Raw genomic sequence first — 19944 nt, 5'->3', positions numbered from 1 at the left:
GTATAACGCCATCTATTGGCGTATTGTTGAACTAAGATGACACGTAGAAGGCTTTGGAACGTCAAGAGGTGTATCTTGAGTGAACGTAGGCACGAGTTGGCATTTTTGTCGTTATGTTGGTAGACTGGTCAGGCAGGTTTACCAACTTGAATTGGAGGCGGGAGCAGTTGGCTCCGCCGTTGGGACTTTCTTCCTTCTTCTTGATCGGACCGCGCTAGAGATCGGACGTTAGCCAAGCTCGTGCCTAATTCGCTACGTTCCTGAAGGCTTATACCTGAAGGATTATTTCGAAGGAGTAGTTTAGCTAAGTGTTTTATTCCAAGTGTTATTTTGATTTCTTATGTGCCATTAGAAGCTTACCTTTGTAAAATAAAGAAAGTATGTGTTGTTTTGAAAAGATGTGTCCCGCCGAGTTTGTTGCCGCCGTTGCCGGTCCCATAGTGGGATACCCTTTTAAATCTTCTCGGGTCAGAGGTGTAGGGTTGGAGCCGGTTTAGTTTGACTTAAATAAAGATTTGAAAGATTTCATGTGATCTTTTTATTTTAAATCAAATCCTTTTGGATCCAAATAGTGATTGGTCGTTTTGATTATTTAGTACTGAAATATAGTAGGCACTAGTATGGTTAACGAGTCCGAATGTTTATTTCATGCGTTGGTAGCATACCTACTATTTTGGCTGTGAAGTAATACATCGAGGTACCATGCCCACCACCCCACACAATAGCCTTCCCCAGCTTCCCCCTTTCCCTTTTCGACATATAAATGATTTATTTATTTATATTTATATCCTCGCATCGCTCAAGATTCCACTGTTCGAACTACTGGCTACGCTCGTGGGTCAATTTTGGAATCTTTCGCTGGGTTGGGAGTCAATAGCACGAGCGGTTAAACAACAACTTTGCCCCCTTATCAAACAAATAACTAATATACCTACCTACATTGTTAGTTTTGGATTCTGGGACGTATGTACTTTTATTTTTTACAGGTTGTACACAGGATTTTTTTACGATTTTTATTTGTTCAACATAGCTGTTTTGTATCTGTTTCAAGTCTTTTCTTTTTGTAAAGCTACTTATTTAATAATCTCAACTGCAAATATGCATGAAAGGCAGGATCATTACCAAACTCGAAGTTTCACGGAGGCAGCAAAAAGCGAAGTTTACACCCGGGATGCTTCCAAAAACGGCCAAGAGGCCAACTGTGGTAAACCTCATTCATTACTCTCATCATTTATTCTTCTTCCAACCCCTATGCCTAATTCATATTGTTATTCACATACGTCATGTTTTGCTAATTAAAACACTGATTAAAACCTACAAGTTAGGTTTTGTCTTTTATTTCATTGCTGTAGTAATTTATAATAGTAGTTTATGCAACAGTGATATAATAAGGGTTCTTAAAATTCAAGGGTCGAAGTTACAAAACGAGACGTAGTCGAGTTTTGTAAAAAAAGACCCGAGAATTTTAAGAACCAATTATGAGCTGTTGCATACATTACTTTTTCTATGACAGCTGCAGCAAAAAAAAAAAAAAAAAAAAAAAAAAAAAAAAAAAAAAAAAAAAAAAAAAAAAAAAAAAAAAAGAGTTATTATTAAAAAAAAAGAGATTATTAAAAAAAAGAGTTGTTATTTAAAAAAATTGAGTTATTATTTAAAATAAAAAAGAGTTATTATTTAAAAAAAAAAAGAGTTATTATTGTAAATGAAAACATACCTCTTTCAATCAAGATGATCGGAACTTGTATCTTTAAAAAAAATAAAGCAGTTGTATTATACTCATAAGATGACTGCTAGCAGTCATCTTATGAGCCTATAAACAAAGCATTCAAATGACATTGCTTTAGATATCACTGTCAGTCATTTAATTGACACATTTGAGTGCTGGAGTAGAAAAAGGTTTTTATATTCTTTTAATGCGATCTTCAGTCGTGACATTAAATACTCACGCACATCAATAAGTAACCAAAAGGCAAACCAAATAATGACCGTTTATCTGGTTTGCCTTTTGGTTACTTATTACTTATAGGCTGCTCGAAAACGGATCATCGAAAAATGGGAAATGACACAAATTGGAAGAACGAGGCAAAGTACCGGAGCAAACAGGACCCACAAAGGGTTCGCACCACAGGAAGTCAAGAAGTCATGAGCCAATCGCATAATTGATTAGAGCTCGAGACATGCGAGAGTCCTCTAATAAGGGCGTCCACCTGCCAGCTTAATACCGGATGCCCTAAGGCATCTCGCTAGCACTTATTGGTGCGCGTGAAATGCCTAATATCACGACTCAAGGTCGTATTTGTTAGTGACCCTGCCTACGAAGTGGGAGGTCCCAGGTTCAAATCCTCGTAAGAGCATTTATTTAAGTCATCATCATCATACCAGCCCTTTATCGCCCACTGCTGAGCATAGGCCTGTCTTCTACTATGCCACTTTGTCCCGGTCCTGAGCTAATCTCATACCGAAGTAATTATTTATCTATATCTATCTTTTATATTTGTCTAATACCCACAACACAAGCCTTATTGAGATAGGTCGATTTGTGTAAGATTGTCCCAAAATATTTATTTATTTAAACAAAATGAAAATGAGAATTAATAATTGAGAATCGGCCTCCAAGTTAAAGTATTAATACTTAAAAGGTGTCGAGAGCCGTCAGAAAGTTGAAGGTCGTAAAAGTCGTGAAACGAGAGCTGATTTTAATATGTATTGAAATTTTACCCCCCTTGCTGGAAAATTTGTGCGAAGTTAACTTTCGGGGTGGAAAAGTGTGAAATATCGCTCTGTTTGATATGATATGACAGCAAGCCTATTGCTTTTTAAGTGAGCCGTAAAGGAGGCGCTTCCCTCCATTTTTTAGGGTTTCGTAACAAAAGGATGCGTTTCATGACTATATTTCGAGATCTCTGCGGATCTCTGGTCTGTGCGGAAAGATAAGAGTCATAGAATGTAGGTATAGGTTCTCTTATATTCCACGACTCTTCTCTTTCCGCACAGACTCTAGGTACGAACGTGCCTAAATGGTCACGCTTTTATAGTCTTTTTGGATAGCACTTTCCAATACAGAAATTTCCAATAGCCGGTCTACCTAGCTTTATTTGACGTTCATAAGCGCATTGTAATAATTATGCCTACTTGAATAAACTATCTTTTATCTTATCTTTAATAAGAATATAAGTGCGAATGTGACGCGCATGCTGACCAGACACCGATAGACGATGAAACTCCCAACTGGGAAAACAAAGAGCTCTCTGGTATAAAGCTCACGACAATGCTCCATATGCGATTGAAATAACCAGTCCAAGCTTTTCGAATATAAAGATAAGTGTTAAATATGGCTGTGTTTACATAGGACCGGATAGTTTCCGTTCGAACGTATCTATTCATACTCGTATATTCAATATGGTTAGCGCAAAGCAAATATTAGGGTTCCCTCGCCAGTCAACAATGTGTATAATGAAAAGGAAATAATCTTAGCGGGAATCATCTACGTAATATCCAATCTATTTTATTTATTGTATGGTTATGACCATTTACAGTCCTTTTATGTCCAGTGCCGGATTTCCCATAAGTCCTAGTAACCCCGGGTCTAGGGCAGCCAGATATTAGGAGCGGCATTCTATGTATAAAAGATGGGTACTGAAAAAGGAGCGGCTAGGCAACATCAAATATCATTTATCTATCTATTGCTCTTGCATATTCGAGCGATACCTATAACAAAAAGCATATAACGAAATTTCAATTTTCGCGGTAGGCTCTCTGTGCCCTTGTTTGTCATCAAATGAAAGAGAACGCGATAAAACGGCGACATAATGACGTGATGCCGATATCGGCGGATACATTATCATATGTTACGGGGGTTTGTTCTGTATAAAGTAAATAACATCAATGTTATTTGATTCTTAATTGTAACAAATGATTTAGTGTTTCACGTTAAAATGTTAGTTGTAATTTATTCCAAATATCTTGATATTATCAGATATTTTAGAAGGTACGCATTTTTTTGATATACCTACTTAAGGACACGGTGAAAGGGTCGGGTCCTGGTCCGTGGTGGCTCGGACCGTTCTGAATCATCCGAAGTATAACTTCCCAATGGCATTAATTTTTCGTTTCTAACATAAAATTAAATTGTTGCAGAATGGAGTTTTAGTCTGTATAGCAACATTTAAAAAGTTGTCCTGTCAACTGTCTTCTTGGAAAATTATATCTTTCGTTTAGTACGCACATTTTGGGTTTTAATTCATTTATTTACTTACTTGGACCTCAAGGCCCACGACTTGACCTTTAACATGGTCCTTCGAGCCGGATATGAACCAGCTACCTATGGATATCTACAATTATTGTATTATATTATGTATTGTATTATGTATATAGACGATTTACATATCGCCTCAAACCTCACGATGTGGGCTTTGCCTTTACATAACCGCTTTCTAAATAATGACTAATTTATTCCAAAACAGTAAATTTGCACTATCGCTGAGCGCCTACCGCGAACCACGTTCGACGTGTTGCCTCTCTGTCGCACTTGTAAATTCGTACGTAAGTGTGAACCACCCTCTGTTCATTTACAATTTTACACTAACCGCATATGCATACCTATGAGTCATATGACTAACACACACCAAAAACATACCTATTTGCGCGGCAAGCAACATTAACGTTTGTGATGTTTATCTTTGCATATCCACCACCTGATATTACATTTGATTTCAATTGAAAGCCAGTTTAGGTACTTTATTACTTGAAGAGTTTTCAATTGCACATACGATATAATACTTATGGTAAGATGTTAAACGTTAGATTTGTCTACACCCCACAAATTGCTTCTTTGATGTTCTGAATACGTTTTCGTCAGGGTTTGTGGGAATATAAATCTAACGAATATGTTTGGTAGGAAAGTTGTGTGAAACGTATGCTGCTTTGGTAAGAGGGTTGAAGTGAAATATAAATTGCATCGAATCGGTCTACTTATAGGTTTACCGCTTATCTCAGGCTGTTGGCTAAGTGTAAGGCCTTAGTGTAAGTGTAAGGCCTGAGTGGACGCTCGAAGCGGAGCGTTCGGCGTGGCGTGCAGCGTGCCGTCAGGCTCACAAGTAATTTGAGCAGCGTGCACTAAGGCCGCTCCTATACGCTTGCATTTGTTTAACATGCACGCCGCACGCCCCGCCCCGCTGCACGCCGAACACGAGCGTTCACTCAGGCTTTAGTGTAAGTGTACGCTGCACGCCCCGCCGAACGCTCCGCTTCGAGCGTCCACTCAGGCCGTACACTTAGGTACACTAAGAAGTTGACCGGTGAATACTTAATATGACTATTACGCGCGTAGCTTGTAATTTCAATTTAAATCTTAAAAAGCTTTCCGATCTACTTATACCTACAGATTCATCCAACATAATCGTCAATGATTTTTTTCATCTCCTTTTTAAAGCTTAATAAACAACTGAATTATACATTAGGTCGAAAGGCAAATCATGGTAACAATATTACGAAATTGAGTTAGGGCGGGCCGCCCAAGCGCTGGGGCGGACTCTCGCCCAGAATATTAAACTTTACTGAATGTCTCTGCTATTCAAATACTTATACTCGTACCTACGTAGGTAGGTATATTCCATCGGAATGTGAGATCGAAATCATTCAAAGCAGGAATTGAGCATCTTTGCTCATCATATTTCAACTTAATTAATTTTGTACCGATCAAAGAGTCACCGTTACTTGAAATAAATGAATTTTAATTTTTTAAAATGCACGTGTTATCAATACGTAGGTATATTCGAAAATCATTTCCTCTTTTTTCCTTACATTTAAAAACATACCTATTAAACTAATCTACTTCAAATTCTTCTGTCTTGATTTTTGTCTCGATAAAATGAAAATCTTGTGAAAATGTGAATGCGAATGCGGTATATATTAAACCGTCAAAAGTTGACGTTTATTGACAATTCAGTTGCCACTAGATACCACCATCTAGTTCAGCTGTCAAACTCGGAAGCCTGTATTTTTCTTAGACTACTCATACCATCAATGAATCTTTAATTTTACAATAATTAGCCCCATTTGTAAAAGTAAATCTGCTAGAAAATGTAAACACTTATCTCGAGCCCTAAAAGCCGTTTCATGGAAGCCCGGCGATCTCGAGTCGACGATTAGGACACAGCTGCCTATAAAAGCGCCACTTTGCCATTACTTACCTTTATAAAATTACGTTTTTTGCTGACTTGTGCTAACAATCTAGCTATTAGTACCTATAGGCAAACATTTGTAGAAGAGGAAAAGTCTAAGGAAATTTGTGCCTCGAATAGGGTTGGCAAATGTCAGAAGTTTTTTATAGTTTTTTTATAGGGGCTACCGCCATCCCGCTATCGGCATCCGGGTCATAAAATTCCAAAAAAAAAACAAGAATTCGACATTATTCGTAAGATTTAACAGGTAAAACTTATTATTCTTCTTCTGATGCCCTCTGTAAAATACTGCGACCAGCCAAACCCATGCCTAAATGGTATAACAAGCAAATACTATAATAGGTATAGTATTTGCTTGTTATACCATATAGATATATAGATAAACTAGATACTTACAGCACACTCCGGCTCCGTGATATAAGACCCGTTCGGAAGAAACTTCTTCGGGCACTCCGACCATGGCAGCTCGGCCTGGAAGCTCTGTGCGAAGTAGAACAGGCACCACGCGATTATAGAGTTGTAGTACAGGGCCACGTTGAACGACACCACTGCCGAGCTTATCCCGATCCCACCCAGATACGGAGACACCTGATGCCACACACCGATAGCACCTTTCCTAAGCCTCTGTCCAATTGCGAGCTCTAAGTAGAAGATAGGTATGCCTTCAATCGCAAGCATCACGAAGTAAGGGATCAGGAACGCCCCGCCTCCGTTCTTCTGAGCTAGATAAGGGAAGCGCCACACATTTCCTAAACCGACAGCGTATCCGACAGTAGCGAGTAAGAAGGTGAGCTTGCTGTCCCAGGATTCCCTCTCGCCCTGGCCTCCTTCAGGCTTCACGCCTCGCTCAACAGAGCTGGCTTTACTTGTAGGAGTCTCGTCGGAGCGTCTATTAGGACTCGTATCTTCAAACGCCTCATTCGTCGCCCCATACATTATAGGCCTGTTATGAGTAGTCAACCCATTCTCCATGGTCACCAACCGACCCCTCAGCTCTTTCATTTCCATGCGATCTATAGACCTCTGGGCGTAGAGGTCCCTCGAGCTCTGCCGTCTCATCAGATGAGCCGGATTCGCCATTTTTAAAACTAACACTTTTATTATTCTAGAATTATTGTCGATTATTTTATTGTCATCGTTATAAGCCTATGCTAAGCTATTTATACGGAGTCATTTTCGCCGTCATGGCACATAATGATGACCAGTAAATAGCACGTAATAGTCATCGTCGTTTTTATTAGGCGTTTCGACATCCCTATAGATTTATAGTACATTTTTTTTTTATTTGAGTACTATCGTTTGATCGATGCTTAATCACTTTTTTAGGTATTTTTTTTTATGTGTGCGGGCGAATCGCACCCGCCGTATCACGGACGGTACTGGCGGGAAAGCCGCGGGGTGAGGGCGCCATTTTGATCGGGCATGCGCAGAAAGCCTCTACACAAAAGGCAGAGAATGAATGAGATTTTTGTTCTGAAAAGGGTTAAACCTACACTACACCTTGTTGCTAAAGAAATGTATGTATTTTTTTTTTAAATATACTTGTCTACAATTTGTCATCAATTGCAATCTAAACCTTTAACAACTTCGATGCTCAATAAAGTAATTTTTGAAAAATAATTGACGTCTATTAAGTACCTATTACACTATAAATCAGAGAGACATAAATCAAGATACTAGAACTAGGCATATCTTTGCAATATAGCCTCTATCCCAGTTAATTAAAGACTGTATTTGTCTACGTGTAATCTGAAAGAATAAAACCTAAATATTCGGGTTCGGTTAAGCTATTTCAGCATGTAAGTACTTTAGAGTATATTTTATAACTGTATTTGCATTTATTTATACGTGAAAAGCAAATAAATAATCTGATTCTGATTCTGAGATTTATGGAAAAAAAGAAAAAAAAAACATGCACGCCGCACGCCCACTCGAGCATCCACTCAGGTCAGGGGCCGATTGCATAACATTTTACAACTCATAATACAAGACCTCCTCAGTAAAGCCCTTGCTACACGGTCGCCGACAAGCCCCTCAGACCGCGTGGCCTTGGTCTGGACGGACCGTGTAGACAGTTGTTTCCAACAAAATTTGACCAAAACTGACCAAGGTCAGACCAAGGACAGACGGTTAGAAGGCTTGTCGGCGACCGTGTAGCAAGGGCTTAACTGGCCAGAGCAGGCGCTATGTCGGGAGTCGTGGAAGATAAGGGGAGAGGCCTACTACACGAGGACACTATTATAGGCTAGCAAAAAAAAATACAAGCGGACGCCTCTTTCATTCCCTTTTATTAGAAAGAGACTTCCGCTTGTATTAAGAGTTGTAAAATGTTATGCAATAGGCCCCTGTGGCCTATTTTATAAAGCTACAAGTTACAATTTACAAGGGGAAGTCTCTTTTTAACCCTATGTGTTAGAACGAGACTTCCGCTTGTAAATTGTAACTTGTAGGTTTATAAAATAGGCCACTGGTCTTACACTTACACTAGTACTAGCACCCAAAAGAAAAGGATGAGTATAGTTTTTTGTTCTTAATTTCCCGCCTAACATTTTTATAAATTTCAGTAGCCAGACCAAAGAGTAAATTAGTATAGCTGGTCAACCGAATCTTGTCAGTAAAAAAAGGCGCGAAATTCAAATTTTCTATGGGACGATATCCCTTCGCCCCTACATTTTTCAAATTTGCCGCCTTTTTCTACTGTCAAGATTTGGTTGACCAAGTATATATCTCTAGTTACTGACAAATTGGTTTGATATATATTTTGGTCAACCAGATCTTGACAGTAGAAAAAGGCGGCAAATTTGAAAAATGTAGCCGCGAAGGTATATCGTCCCATAGAAAATTTGAATTTCGCGACTTTTTTTACTGACAAGACTTGGTTGACCAGCTTTAAATAGACCGATCTCAGTGTTGCCTGAACAGAAATAATTAAACGCGAAAAAAAACTTTATAGTTTATACATATAGTAACACTGGCAGTCAAACGTCAAAACCTAATTCGCAATTTTCATCGAGATTCGTGTTCTTTCCTTGCTATCAAATAAATATCCAGCAAGATAATGAAGATAAACAACTTTTCAACATGTCGATTGCAACATTGTCAGTGACCACAGTCGTTCTCACACGTTAGTCGCGCGTGCCGACGAAATGTACTGTTTGCAATGGCTGATTCCCGTGCTGCTGATTCCGAAACCCGTGAACCCGGCGCTCGTGAACACGCACGTAATGTTCATGGTACTGTACCTCATAGGGTTCTTCCTGGAACGGAAGCCGTGCACCGTGTGCAGCGTTGTGTTCCTCGCTGCAGTCATACTCATCTGTTATAGCGGCATCGGTAACTGCGTGTTCTGGGCGACACAGTGCGAAGCGGAGAAATACGACACCTAACGCGCTTCCAAAGCCACCAAAGTGTTATATAAAATAAAAAAACAAGTGTTCCTCTCGCCAAATGGCGGGAAAATCGCGACACTCCAAAGGCCTCTATATGCCTTGAAAATGTGAATGTCTCTTTTTGTACATTTTTTGTATATAAAATGTATTTTTATTATTTCATTTTTTTTGTGAGTTGTTATGGCTACAGCAGTGTCCAGGTGTATGAGACATGCAGATCTGTACTTATGTATCTCAACTGTTCAGTTGGTTATTATTGATATGATTATATTAAATTTTAATGTACAGTTATTGTTAGTTATGTATTGATTACTTTGAAATATAACTTGGGACTAAATGCATTTTTTAATCATTCTAGTGCATCCTAAACTTCCCCTATCTGTGTAACTTGATATCAGCGCTTGCCAAATGTATGATAATTTTATTGAGAATTGTATTTTGTTTCATCACAGAATACTGGTAATTTTGATACCGTCACTACTAGAGTCGTGGAATGTATGGGACCCAATACAATCCACGACTCTTCTCTTTCCGCACAGACTTTAATTCCTTTTGTCATAGACAGATTGCATACTAAAGTAGGCTCCTTTATCAAATGCTACTTATCCATTCATAATTTTGATTGAATCTTTGACAACTGTTTTCACTTTTCAGTGACCTACAGTCCTACATTTTAAAATGGACACCATGTAAATAGGTATAGTTTTTGCAGTAGATGCACAACATTGTATTACTGTTGCAAGCTTGGGTGCTTAAAAGTGAAAGTATTGTTCAGATGTGAGTAGTGGGCAATTAATTTGCCACTTAACCCATTAACGCCCATTGTACCCCTGGTACACCACCTGTACACCTGGCGGTGGGTGGTGGTACACCTGGCTAACCTGTACACCTGGTGGTGGGTGGTGGTACACCTGGTGGTGGGTGGTAGTACACCTGGGTTAAGGTGTTAGATAAGGTTTTCTACCGTAACCTGTATCTAAACAGCATTAAAAAAATTGTTGGTTCCAAAAAATAGGTGTAGGCGCTAATGTGTTAAACAAGGCTTTAAAACAATAATTCAATACTACATATTATAAAACTTGCAAAACAAGAGGTAATCAGTAACATGATTACCTTGATAAGTCTCATTATCAAGAGAGGTATTAAAACTGCAAATAAGGTAATGTATTCCAAGTATTTACAATGGTAGCTACTTTAATGCTACAAAACGTGACGTCGTTCATCGCCATCTATTTCAGCTGGCAAGTCTGCAGCTACAATTTTGCACTACTTTCTGTATCTTATTTTGGCTATTACTAACCATGGGTTAGTAAGTTAGGGTTAAGGCTTCGTCACACAGGCGCGTTTTCCGGGCGGGACTTGAGCGTTTTATATGTAAAAGCGGCGCGCCCCGCTCATGCCCCGCCCGGAAACCGCGCCTGTGTGACAGCGCAGTTTACCAATGAATGAATGGCCTAAGGCCTAAACTGTAGCAGTGTGCTAGAGGTGAAGCTATTTTCACGTCACGTAAATAAATCTTATTAGATTATAGATGCTAAGAACATTTTCCGATCTACATAAGTATGCCATGACATTGAAACTTAGTACATGTTTATGTTTACATAATTATGTGTACCGCAGAAGTTGTACCAATTACAAAAGTTACTCACATTATTGGCATGACAACCAAGTACATACTAAGTCATGAGTTTCTTACATTAACACATTCAGTGCTGAAAACCTGACTATCGGGTATTTTATGATTTCGTTCCCGGGCGAGACAACCCGGTAGTCAGAATCATGGTACTACAGCTTTATATGACGAAATTTTTGTGGCTTGGCGCGGATGTCTTGCCAAGAAAACAGTGAAATCTAAGAACTGGCAAATTACATTTAAGAAATGGGAAATAGCATGGTAGAAAGTTTATAACAGAAATAAAACAAACATGAAATGTTAAAGTATGTATTACGAGCTCTTGAGATGTTCATCTTTGACGGTTTCATATTATGTAAAGTAACATAGAGTAAACATTGGTTATATGGAACTTAACCTAGAAGCGGCGCAAGACCTGAAACAAGAAAAGGAATGTTATGATACACTCACAAAACAATACCGCTTTTATAATCAAATACAAAACATGTTTTTTATATCTCTGTAGTGCCCACAGGAGTGCCATGACAGTTTTTCGCCCACATACTAAAAAAGAGTACAACAGACGCACTTAATGCCACTATAGGCATTCTCTACCAGTCAACCACAGGGCAACAGAAAAGCGTCAAGGGTTTTTTCCGATTTTATTAATTATTATAAGAGCTTTTAAAAACCTATATGGAGTTCGTTTTTCACTGTAACTCTTATATATAATCAAAAAATATATGGAGCAGAGGTTGTCCACTATCCTCTTCAGAATAGTGTTTGTAAGCAACACTGGTGTATATTAATACTCCTGAAAGTATATGTAGGGACCAAAAACAAAATCACAACTGCTGACTGCACATAAGGAACCTAAGTTGTTCAGCATCTGATTTTACTGCCAGATTTCAAATTCTATCTTTATACAGTATTATCTACTTAATTTGAATATTGTCCTAAAGGTGTTAACTACAAAATTGGGAATGGAATTACTTCAAAAATGTTGCTTCTCTGATAGCATTACTACAGCCCTATAGATCAAAACATGAACGATATTCCAAATGCAATGTTAAGCAGGTCAATTAGAAAAAACCAACATCGATTCTTCATTCTTCAACAGAACCGCATAACCTCAAAAACCAATATCAAATATGGATCATCATAATAACGACCGGAAATAAATACGTCTTTAAATCACAAAATAAGGTTGTTACCGTTTATCTCAGCCTCCTGGCTTCACGCTCAGACTCGAGCAGCGTGAGGATGTCGCCATCGCGGACCGGGCCCTTCACGTTGCGGATGATCTGACGGCTGGTCTCTCCGATGAACTCGACCTTGACTTGGGTACACTGTCCCTGGGACCCGGTGCGACCCAGCACCTTGACGACGCGGGCGAGAACGTTGGGCTTGTCCATTTTACTTGGATTATCGAGCAAAACTCGGGAAATTACACGTGCGCGCTCGGTGGCGTGTACGAAAAAGAGTTTGACAGCCAAATTGTTGCCATATGTATTTTTTTTTTGGTCGATTACCGAGTCAGTGTTGCTAGTTCATAAATAGATATCGATATAATCGATTCTTTTTCACTCTTGTGACTATAGTTTGTCAAAGGACTGTCTTATTTCAAACATAGACAGAGAGAATCATACTATCTTTGTAGTCCTAGTACTCTAGTACTATCACCCAAAAGAAAAGGATGAGTATAGTTTTTTTTTGTTCTTATTTACTGACGAATTTGGTTTGACCAACTATACTTTATGGCGATTGATTTATACATTCTAATATGTAATTGGGTTTAAGTAGTTACTCTCAGTTACCAATTAGAGTTGCAGTAATCATCTGAGTAGCAAGAAGGAGGGACTTGACGTCAAAAAGTATTTGACGTTATATGAATTTGCAATGGACCTCAGATACGTGGCTGATCTGTTTGAAACAGAGGTCGGTTTGGCATTCATTGAGTTACAGTGGGTTCAGCAAAAGAAATAGGGATGTATAATTAAAAATTTAACATTTTATTAAATAATGTCTTCTTCGTCTTCATAATCGCGCGTTGTTACAAACCTCACACATTATTTGTTCCATAATTTACTCACAACACACTTAACTAAAACCACTCAGTCTGTATCGACTCGAGCGAGAAACACCTGCCGATTATCGATTGAAATAGGGTTGCCAGTTGTGATTATTGTGCTTTTTAAATTGGGTGTGTAAAAAAACGTTCATAAAAGTGTCTCAAAAGGTTGTAAAGGCACATGTGGCCTTAAAAGGCGCCCCTAGGGCAGGGTGCTTCTCGCTGGAGTTGGGTTTCGGCACAACACTTGGTTTAGTCGTCACCGGCCGATCTCTTCGCTTTCCTGAGGCGTGGGGACTGTTTGGGCGTCTTGGGGGATTTTTCTGTAAGAAGCAATGACATTAGTTCTAGATTAAATATCGACATCTCCAGAGCATCTCCGACGGTCCATGACTATCATTAACTTCCCTGACTTTCCGAGAAGTTGAACACACATATTCCTACTCGATCCTAAGAGTGTGGGTCCGAAAGCGCCACATATATTATATAAATAAATAAAAAATAAAATAAAAATAAAGCCACATATATTATGTAAATTGAATACACACTTGAGGTCCAGGGGCAACATTTACACCCCTGAATAATGGACTGATACATTTTTAAACCATATCTAGGCTGTTAGTTTAATGCATTTAATGAGTAGAATAATATTATAACTTATTAATTTTATAATAAGTAGTTAAACTTATTCTGGATTTGTTGTGTCTCGTTGTTTCTTGTTCTGTAATGTCGTAATAAAATAAATTTCGCCACAGACCCGTCTATAAATGTGAGTTAATATGTGTTCAAAACGCGAAAGTTTAAAATATTATATTATTCCGTAGGCTTAGCACGAGAACGCCGCGACAGTATCTCGTCTTTTCTAACGAATACTCCTCCTTATATATGTATAATATAAGCCTAATATAGTTCCTAGTTGCTTAGAAACAGTAACATGTACTCACTGAGCTGAGCGACGACTTCCTTGGGCAGCCAGTCATAGTCCACATCGTTGTTGGTGCCGGTCTCCTGGACCCTAGGGGCGGGTCTCGGAGCCCGCCTCCTGGCGAGAGAGGCCAGGGCCTGCTGCCCGGCCACTAGAGCTAGCACTAAGGCCGCACCGAGGAACACGTACAGGAAGAACGTCTCCCCGTCTAGGCCTTCGGAGACCTCCACGATGTTCACGGTCTGGTTGTATACGGCCTCCTGTGGGAAACAAACAATTGTATAATATGAAAATCATATCGATCGAGCCGACTCGAGATTCCCTTACTAATTTTACTATTTTTTTTTATGTAATAGTCAGCAAACAAGCAGACGAGCCGCCTGATGGGAAGCGGTCATCGTCGCCCATGGACATAAGCAACATCACAGGAGCCACTTAAGCGTTGCCGACCCTTGAGAACCCTAAATACCCGCTTCTTGAAGAATCCCATGTCGTAGCGCAAAGGAAATACCTCAGGAGGCAAGTCATTCCACATTCTGCACGTTCTGGGAAGAAACGAGCGAGATGCCCGCTTATTTATTTTATTCATTTGATTTGAAATAGGATATGTAGTACTTAATCCGGTGACCATAACATAAGGCAGGCGTGGCTCACTCCGCGATTTCGTCGCTTCGCTACAAGTACATGCGGCCCACACCAATCTTGGTGTCTAGCGGCAGTAGTTGCCGCGCACCGTTAGGGAACGGACGCCTGCTTGCGCTTGCGTTTGCTTTTTGTTAGAGAGTGAACCTTCTGTACCTAGTACTATTATTTATTTTGTGCCTAAGGGGCGAAATGATGGATAAAATAAGTAACTAGGGGATGCTGGGCAGAAAAAGATATGCACTAGCTAGACCAATGGCGTGGGACCATTTGAACAAGCCGACCACATTGGGGAAGGGCGCACACCTTTTTTTTTCAATCTCAGTTTTTAAAGGAGTTTTGTCACACAGTGACTATGTCACCCCTGTAGTGAGATCAAGTAATAATGTAGAAGCGTAGCATTACTTACACCACTACATTGTTTTTAGGTATAGGTTGCACAACTTCCTTATGGCTCAAATATCAATTCTAATAAGTTCCTTCTCCGTAAAACACAACTTTTTGTGAATATTCTAACACAATACCTGATAATAGTTGCCGCTGGCATCTCTGTAGTTGAGCTGCACGTTGAGGCCGAAGGGCCGGCCGGCGAACGCCTCGTTGGGGATGAAGGAGTACGCGAAGGTTGCTTCTTGCAGGGGCTTTACCTAAACGGAATCAAATGAAAAAATAGTAGATTGTACGACAAGGGCATAAAGTGACCCATTTTTACCCGAGGCAATTTTTTTAGTAGACGAGGGTGAAAATGGACATTTATGCCCTTGTTGTACACTCTGCATTTCACTTCGATTGTGAGGAAAATATACATACAGAAATATCCAATATTTTAGGTTATTTTCCCGTATTTATTCAAGACTAAAGAAAATTTTATTCGGGCCGGTCGGGGGCGCGGGCGCGCCGGCAAGGCTGGCAGTTTGTATGGCAGATTTTGGACTTTATTGCTAGGTCAATAAGGGTCGCAATAGATGATTTTACTTTATGCTCTAGAACATAATGAGCAACTTTATGTCGTCTACGCATGACATAAAGGTGCACTTTTTGAGCATGAGAAGTGAAAAATATATTTTTAGTTGTAGTAATTTTTTTTTACGATACAGGACGCAAAGGAGCAGACGAATCACCTGATAGTGAGCAATTAACGTCGCCTATGGATACCTGCGACACTAGTTGTCGCAAGTGCTTTTCCAGCCTTTAAGATGGGAATACGCTCTTTTCTTGAAGGTAAGGTCGTATCGTTCCAGAAATAACGCGGGCTACAGGCTCATATCCACGTAGTGAGGGATTCAAGTGTTAACACCCAAGGTGGAAATAATTTAGCTACCAACAATACAATCACATGAAAACGTTCATAATTGGATGCCACAATTACCTCGCGGTGGTAAGGCAGGGCGGTGAAGTTCTGGATGTAGTATGTGTAGTCCATCGGGTAACGGAAGGAAGCCTCCATGGTCTCAACCACATAGTCTTCGGAGCCCTTGTTGATGAAGCCAACAAGGAATTCCACGGGGAAGCCGGCCTGTAGGTCTGTGGACAAATTACAAGTATTTTAACACATTCATTGCCATCCAGCAAAACAAGACTCCGCGCCAAGCCACAAACATTTCGTCATATAAAGCTGTGGTACCCCGATCCCGGCCTGGGAACGAAATCACAAAATATCCAATAGTCGGGTTTTCACACTGAGTGTGTTAACAAATTGGCAGTTATTTATTATTTTAGAGTCAGACCACACTAAGTTTTCATCAAATATGGAGCTTATTTTTTATTTATTTATATATTACTGCCAAGTTTGTGTAGAGTTGTAGAGTTAGCGTGGTCAGAGTCTACCACCAACAGTTTCATAGCTATAGCACAGAATAAATAATGGTACTAGGTACAGAAGACTCACTCTCTAACAAAACGCGTCTGTTACGATCAGCACAGATATGGCCGCTAGGTGGCGACAGCGCCACGCGCGGCTTATGGCTTTTCCGAAAATTGGGGCGGAACGGATTTACTTTTAGCTACCTGTAGCAAAGCGACGAAATTGCGGAGTGAGCCACGCCTGGCCATTGTGAACCATATTAGTATGAAAAGAAGGTTGATTTTTGTTTAAATATTTTATAGTAATTAGTGACTTTTGCTTGTCACCTGACGATATATAATTTATTTTTATTTCAGAGGTATATTTTGACTTGACTTAATATTTCCTTACATAAAAGGTTATTTTAGTTTCCAATGCATAATTTGACTATTATTATTTGGTGTCAATAGTAAAACTCTAATAAATAAACTAACAATCAGATTAGTTCCTAAATCCTAACAAAGCTCATCATTATCATCAATGCATGATTATATAATGAAAGCAACCTAATGACAGTAATGACCCAGCATTGATTATTCATGCAAGCAATGCAGGTCATGAAGACAATGTTCCTAACATTGAAACGCAGTTTTACTCATTATAATATTTATAATGCAATGTTAGGTACCTGAAGTACTACTTTTACATATTTGTTCATAATCGAACTTCGTAAATTCATTGGAATCTTATTGTATGCGTGTTCCGATGTATCAAATGATATCAGTGCCCTGTTTATCAAAAGCTTGTAACTTGTAATACAAGTGGAAGTCCCTTTTTGACAGCTTTTGTTAGAAAGGGACTTCCACTTGTATTACAAGTTATAAGCTTTTGATAAACAGGGCACAAGTCAAGATTTCATAATTTGATCCTGCAGAAGTCATGAGAGATAAAAGTTTGTAACCTTGCATAATTGGATATTAAGCATGTGCCAGACGGCAGACAACCACAATTTCTGCAAGATGACCTTGGTAGAAAAACGGTGGTTTTAAGCCATGTAGCAAGTGGTTAAAACCAAATTCTGCATGACCTTTAAACACCCTTGGTAGACAGGCGTGCTCTGCCAACAATGAAGTTTTGGGCTTGTTGTAAACCATGTAGACAGCCGCGCTTCTACCTCACTTCTACCAAGGTCATGTTGCAGAAACTGTGGTTGTCTGCCATCTGGCACATGCTTTAGGACATTTGTTCAAGCGGCTAACCAGATGTGGTTGGAAATTGGCATACAAAATTACAAATACCTTGATAGATATCCTGGATTTGGATATAGGACTTATAATCCCAGGAATCATACTCTAACAGGATTTTACAGGGTGAAATGGATCAAATAAAATAGCATATATAAAAGGATTGGGATAACACTGTAAAAATCCTCACCAAAAGCAGAGTCTCCATTGTTGGGCACAGGTTTGGTAAACAGGATAGTAGTGTCAATGTCTTGCGAGGACTTCACCACCGAGTCGTCATCGTCGCTAACATCCTCGCCCACGACTTGGTTGTCTTCCCCGTCCAGCTCCACAACGTCATCCAGCTCATCCTCCTCCGCGCGAGCAAAGATTTTCGCTGGAACATTATCAAATGAATAATTAGTAAAAAAGACAGAAGGTAGGAACTAGAAAGGTATAATTAGAGAAGTTGATGTATAATTAAAATTAAATAATTGAATTCAACAAAAACTACTAATTTTAATTGTTTTACTGTACATATAGTAAAAACCTAGATACAATACACTTAACTATTGAAGGATGTTCTCTCTGAACAATAAGGTTTTAAAATGTTCTGTTAAGAAAACAGCATTAGTGAGTATAAAGAAGGAAAATGGTGTTTATTAATCTACAATGTAACTCAAGGACAATACTCTAAGAAAACTTTAATAAATCAGGAAATACATAAGATACCTCAATGTCTGAATGTGGTTACAACAATAATTAGCCTGTCTACAATATGGTATCAAATAAACCTCTTACAGTACATAATACAGATATATACCTAACATTCCTACTGTTGTACATGTCAATTAATAGTAAAATTTCAATATACCAAAATACCAACATATGAAGAGATCTGATAAGAAATTTCATTCATTTTCCCTTTGATAGCATAGATACCATTTTTCTAAATAAAATTACTAAATTGGTATTTGTTTAAACTGCACATAAAGTTGACCTCACATTGCAGATGCCTTGCAGTGACCTAGAACTTCACTAAATAGGGCAAATCTGTAAGGTTACCCTACTGATCAAGTTTTTATAAATCCGTAAATCATTCACATAAATTCAACTTTAAATGAGTTTACTGTGGCATATACTAGAAAGTACATGATAACTGTTCGTAATATGAGAAAACTTTCACTCATAAATCGTGATATAAGTTGCCACGTCCATAGGAGATTTTGGAACTCAATAAAAAATAAACTTACCGCTCTGGAAGCACAGGAGGGCGGCGGGAAGCACCAACAACGTTAAATACAACAGTTTCATCTTGATTTTAGAGATCTTCTATTGTTAGAAATAGAGAAATATGAAAGCGACCGACACTAAAGATCACAGGCCATTCACTTCTTCCAGCCGAACACCGCAACACATTTAGAGGCAAAATGCCAATTTTCTTTCCAACTCGATTGACGTGGAATGTTTTGTCACTAGTGATGTAACAAGTCTATTCGAGTTTAACGATTTTGTTAACCGGTTTTTCGCAATAAATAAATATAGCTGGTCAACCAAATCTTGTCAGTGAAAAAAGGCGCGAAATTCAAATTTTCTATGAGACGATATCCCTTCGCGCCTGCATTTTTCAAATTTGCCGCCCTTTTCTACTGTCAAGATCTGGTTGACCAAGTATATTTCATTCATTTCGGTGTTTTAAAGCAAATTTATGATTGGCAGTTGGTTTCAATCATTTTCGGCCTAATAAAAATTAAAACCAAGATTTAAAATATTTAAAATACCGCATTGTAAAATTATTTTTCACCACGCCAGCGCTCTAAAAACTAATGAGAAAGTTGAATATTATTAGAATAGTCTATTGTCTATTGACTATGACTATAGTCTATTGACTATTGACTATTGTCAATAGTCAAAATATACTTTATTCATGTAGGCCTTATTCACCTTATTAAAGACCTTATTCACATTTGGGGCAAAGTAATCAGATACGATACAAGTTTTGAGTTGTTTCCTTATGTTAGGTGGCAGAACTTACTTTGAAATTATGATTTTGAATGATAAATATTGAATGACGTTAATTTGGATTTGATTTTGTTTGATATCTTCAAGTTAATATT

At 38.8% G+C, this 19944-nt stretch overlaps 4 protein-coding genes across 4 annotated transcripts in view; 1 reads left to right on the top strand and 3 right to left on the bottom strand.

The window, feature by feature from the left end:
- LOC134652362 (sodium-dependent neutral amino acid transporter B(0)AT3) overlaps positions 1-7636 on the bottom strand; it is a 32677-nt gene extending 25041 nt beyond the window's left edge. Inside the window, exon 1 of the mRNA XM_063507535.1 lies at positions 6579-7636. Coding sequence (XP_063363605.1) covers positions 6579-7262 — 684 coding nt within the window. The 5' untranslated portion in view covers positions 7263-7636. The remainder of the gene's footprint in view (positions 1-6578) is intronic.
- A 1518-nt stretch (positions 7637-9154) lies between these two features.
- Positions 9155-9908, top strand: LOC134652146 (bladder cancer-associated protein). Its single transcript, XM_063507307.1, has one exon. It carries the CDS (start codon positions 9329-9331, stop codon positions 9566-9568), a length of 240 nt encoding a protein of 79 aa, XP_063363377.1. The 5' UTR covers positions 9155-9328; the 3' UTR covers positions 9569-9908.
- Positions 9909-11499: 1591 nt separating this feature from the next.
- LOC134652144 (small ribosomal subunit protein eS28) lies at positions 11500-12680 on the bottom strand. The gene is made up of 2 exons (XM_063507306.1): positions 12398-12680; positions 11500-11619 (listed from the first exon to the last, which is right to left on the bottom strand). The coding sequence occupies exon 1, from the start codon at positions 12596-12598 to the stop codon at positions 12401-12403; it is 198 nt and encodes a 65-aa protein (XP_063363376.1). The 5' UTR covers positions 12599-12680; the 3' UTR covers positions 11500-11619; positions 12398-12400.
- A 499-nt stretch (positions 12681-13179) lies between these two features.
- Positions 13180-19266, bottom strand: LOC134652361 (translocon-associated protein subunit alpha). The gene is made up of 6 exons (XM_063507534.1): positions 19081-19266; positions 18039-18224; positions 16191-16345; positions 15346-15468; positions 14199-14439; positions 13180-13577 (listed from the first exon to the last, which is right to left on the bottom strand). The coding sequence occupies exons 1-6, from the start codon at positions 19139-19141 to the stop codon at positions 13507-13509; spliced, it is 837 nt and encodes a 278-aa protein (XP_063363604.1). The 5' UTR covers positions 19142-19266; the 3' UTR covers positions 13180-13506.
- Positions 19267-19944: the final 678 nt, after the last annotated feature.

The sequence above is a fragment of the Cydia amplana genome, chromosome 11, assembly GCF_948474715.1.
Source record: "Cydia amplana chromosome 11, ilCydAmpl1.1, whole genome shotgun sequence".
NCBI classification, from domain to species: Eukaryota; Metazoa; Arthropoda; class Insecta; order Lepidoptera; family Tortricidae; genus Cydia; species Cydia amplana.
Note: the sequence above shows the minus strand (reverse complement) of the source record. Positions and strands in the feature narration are given on the sequence as shown.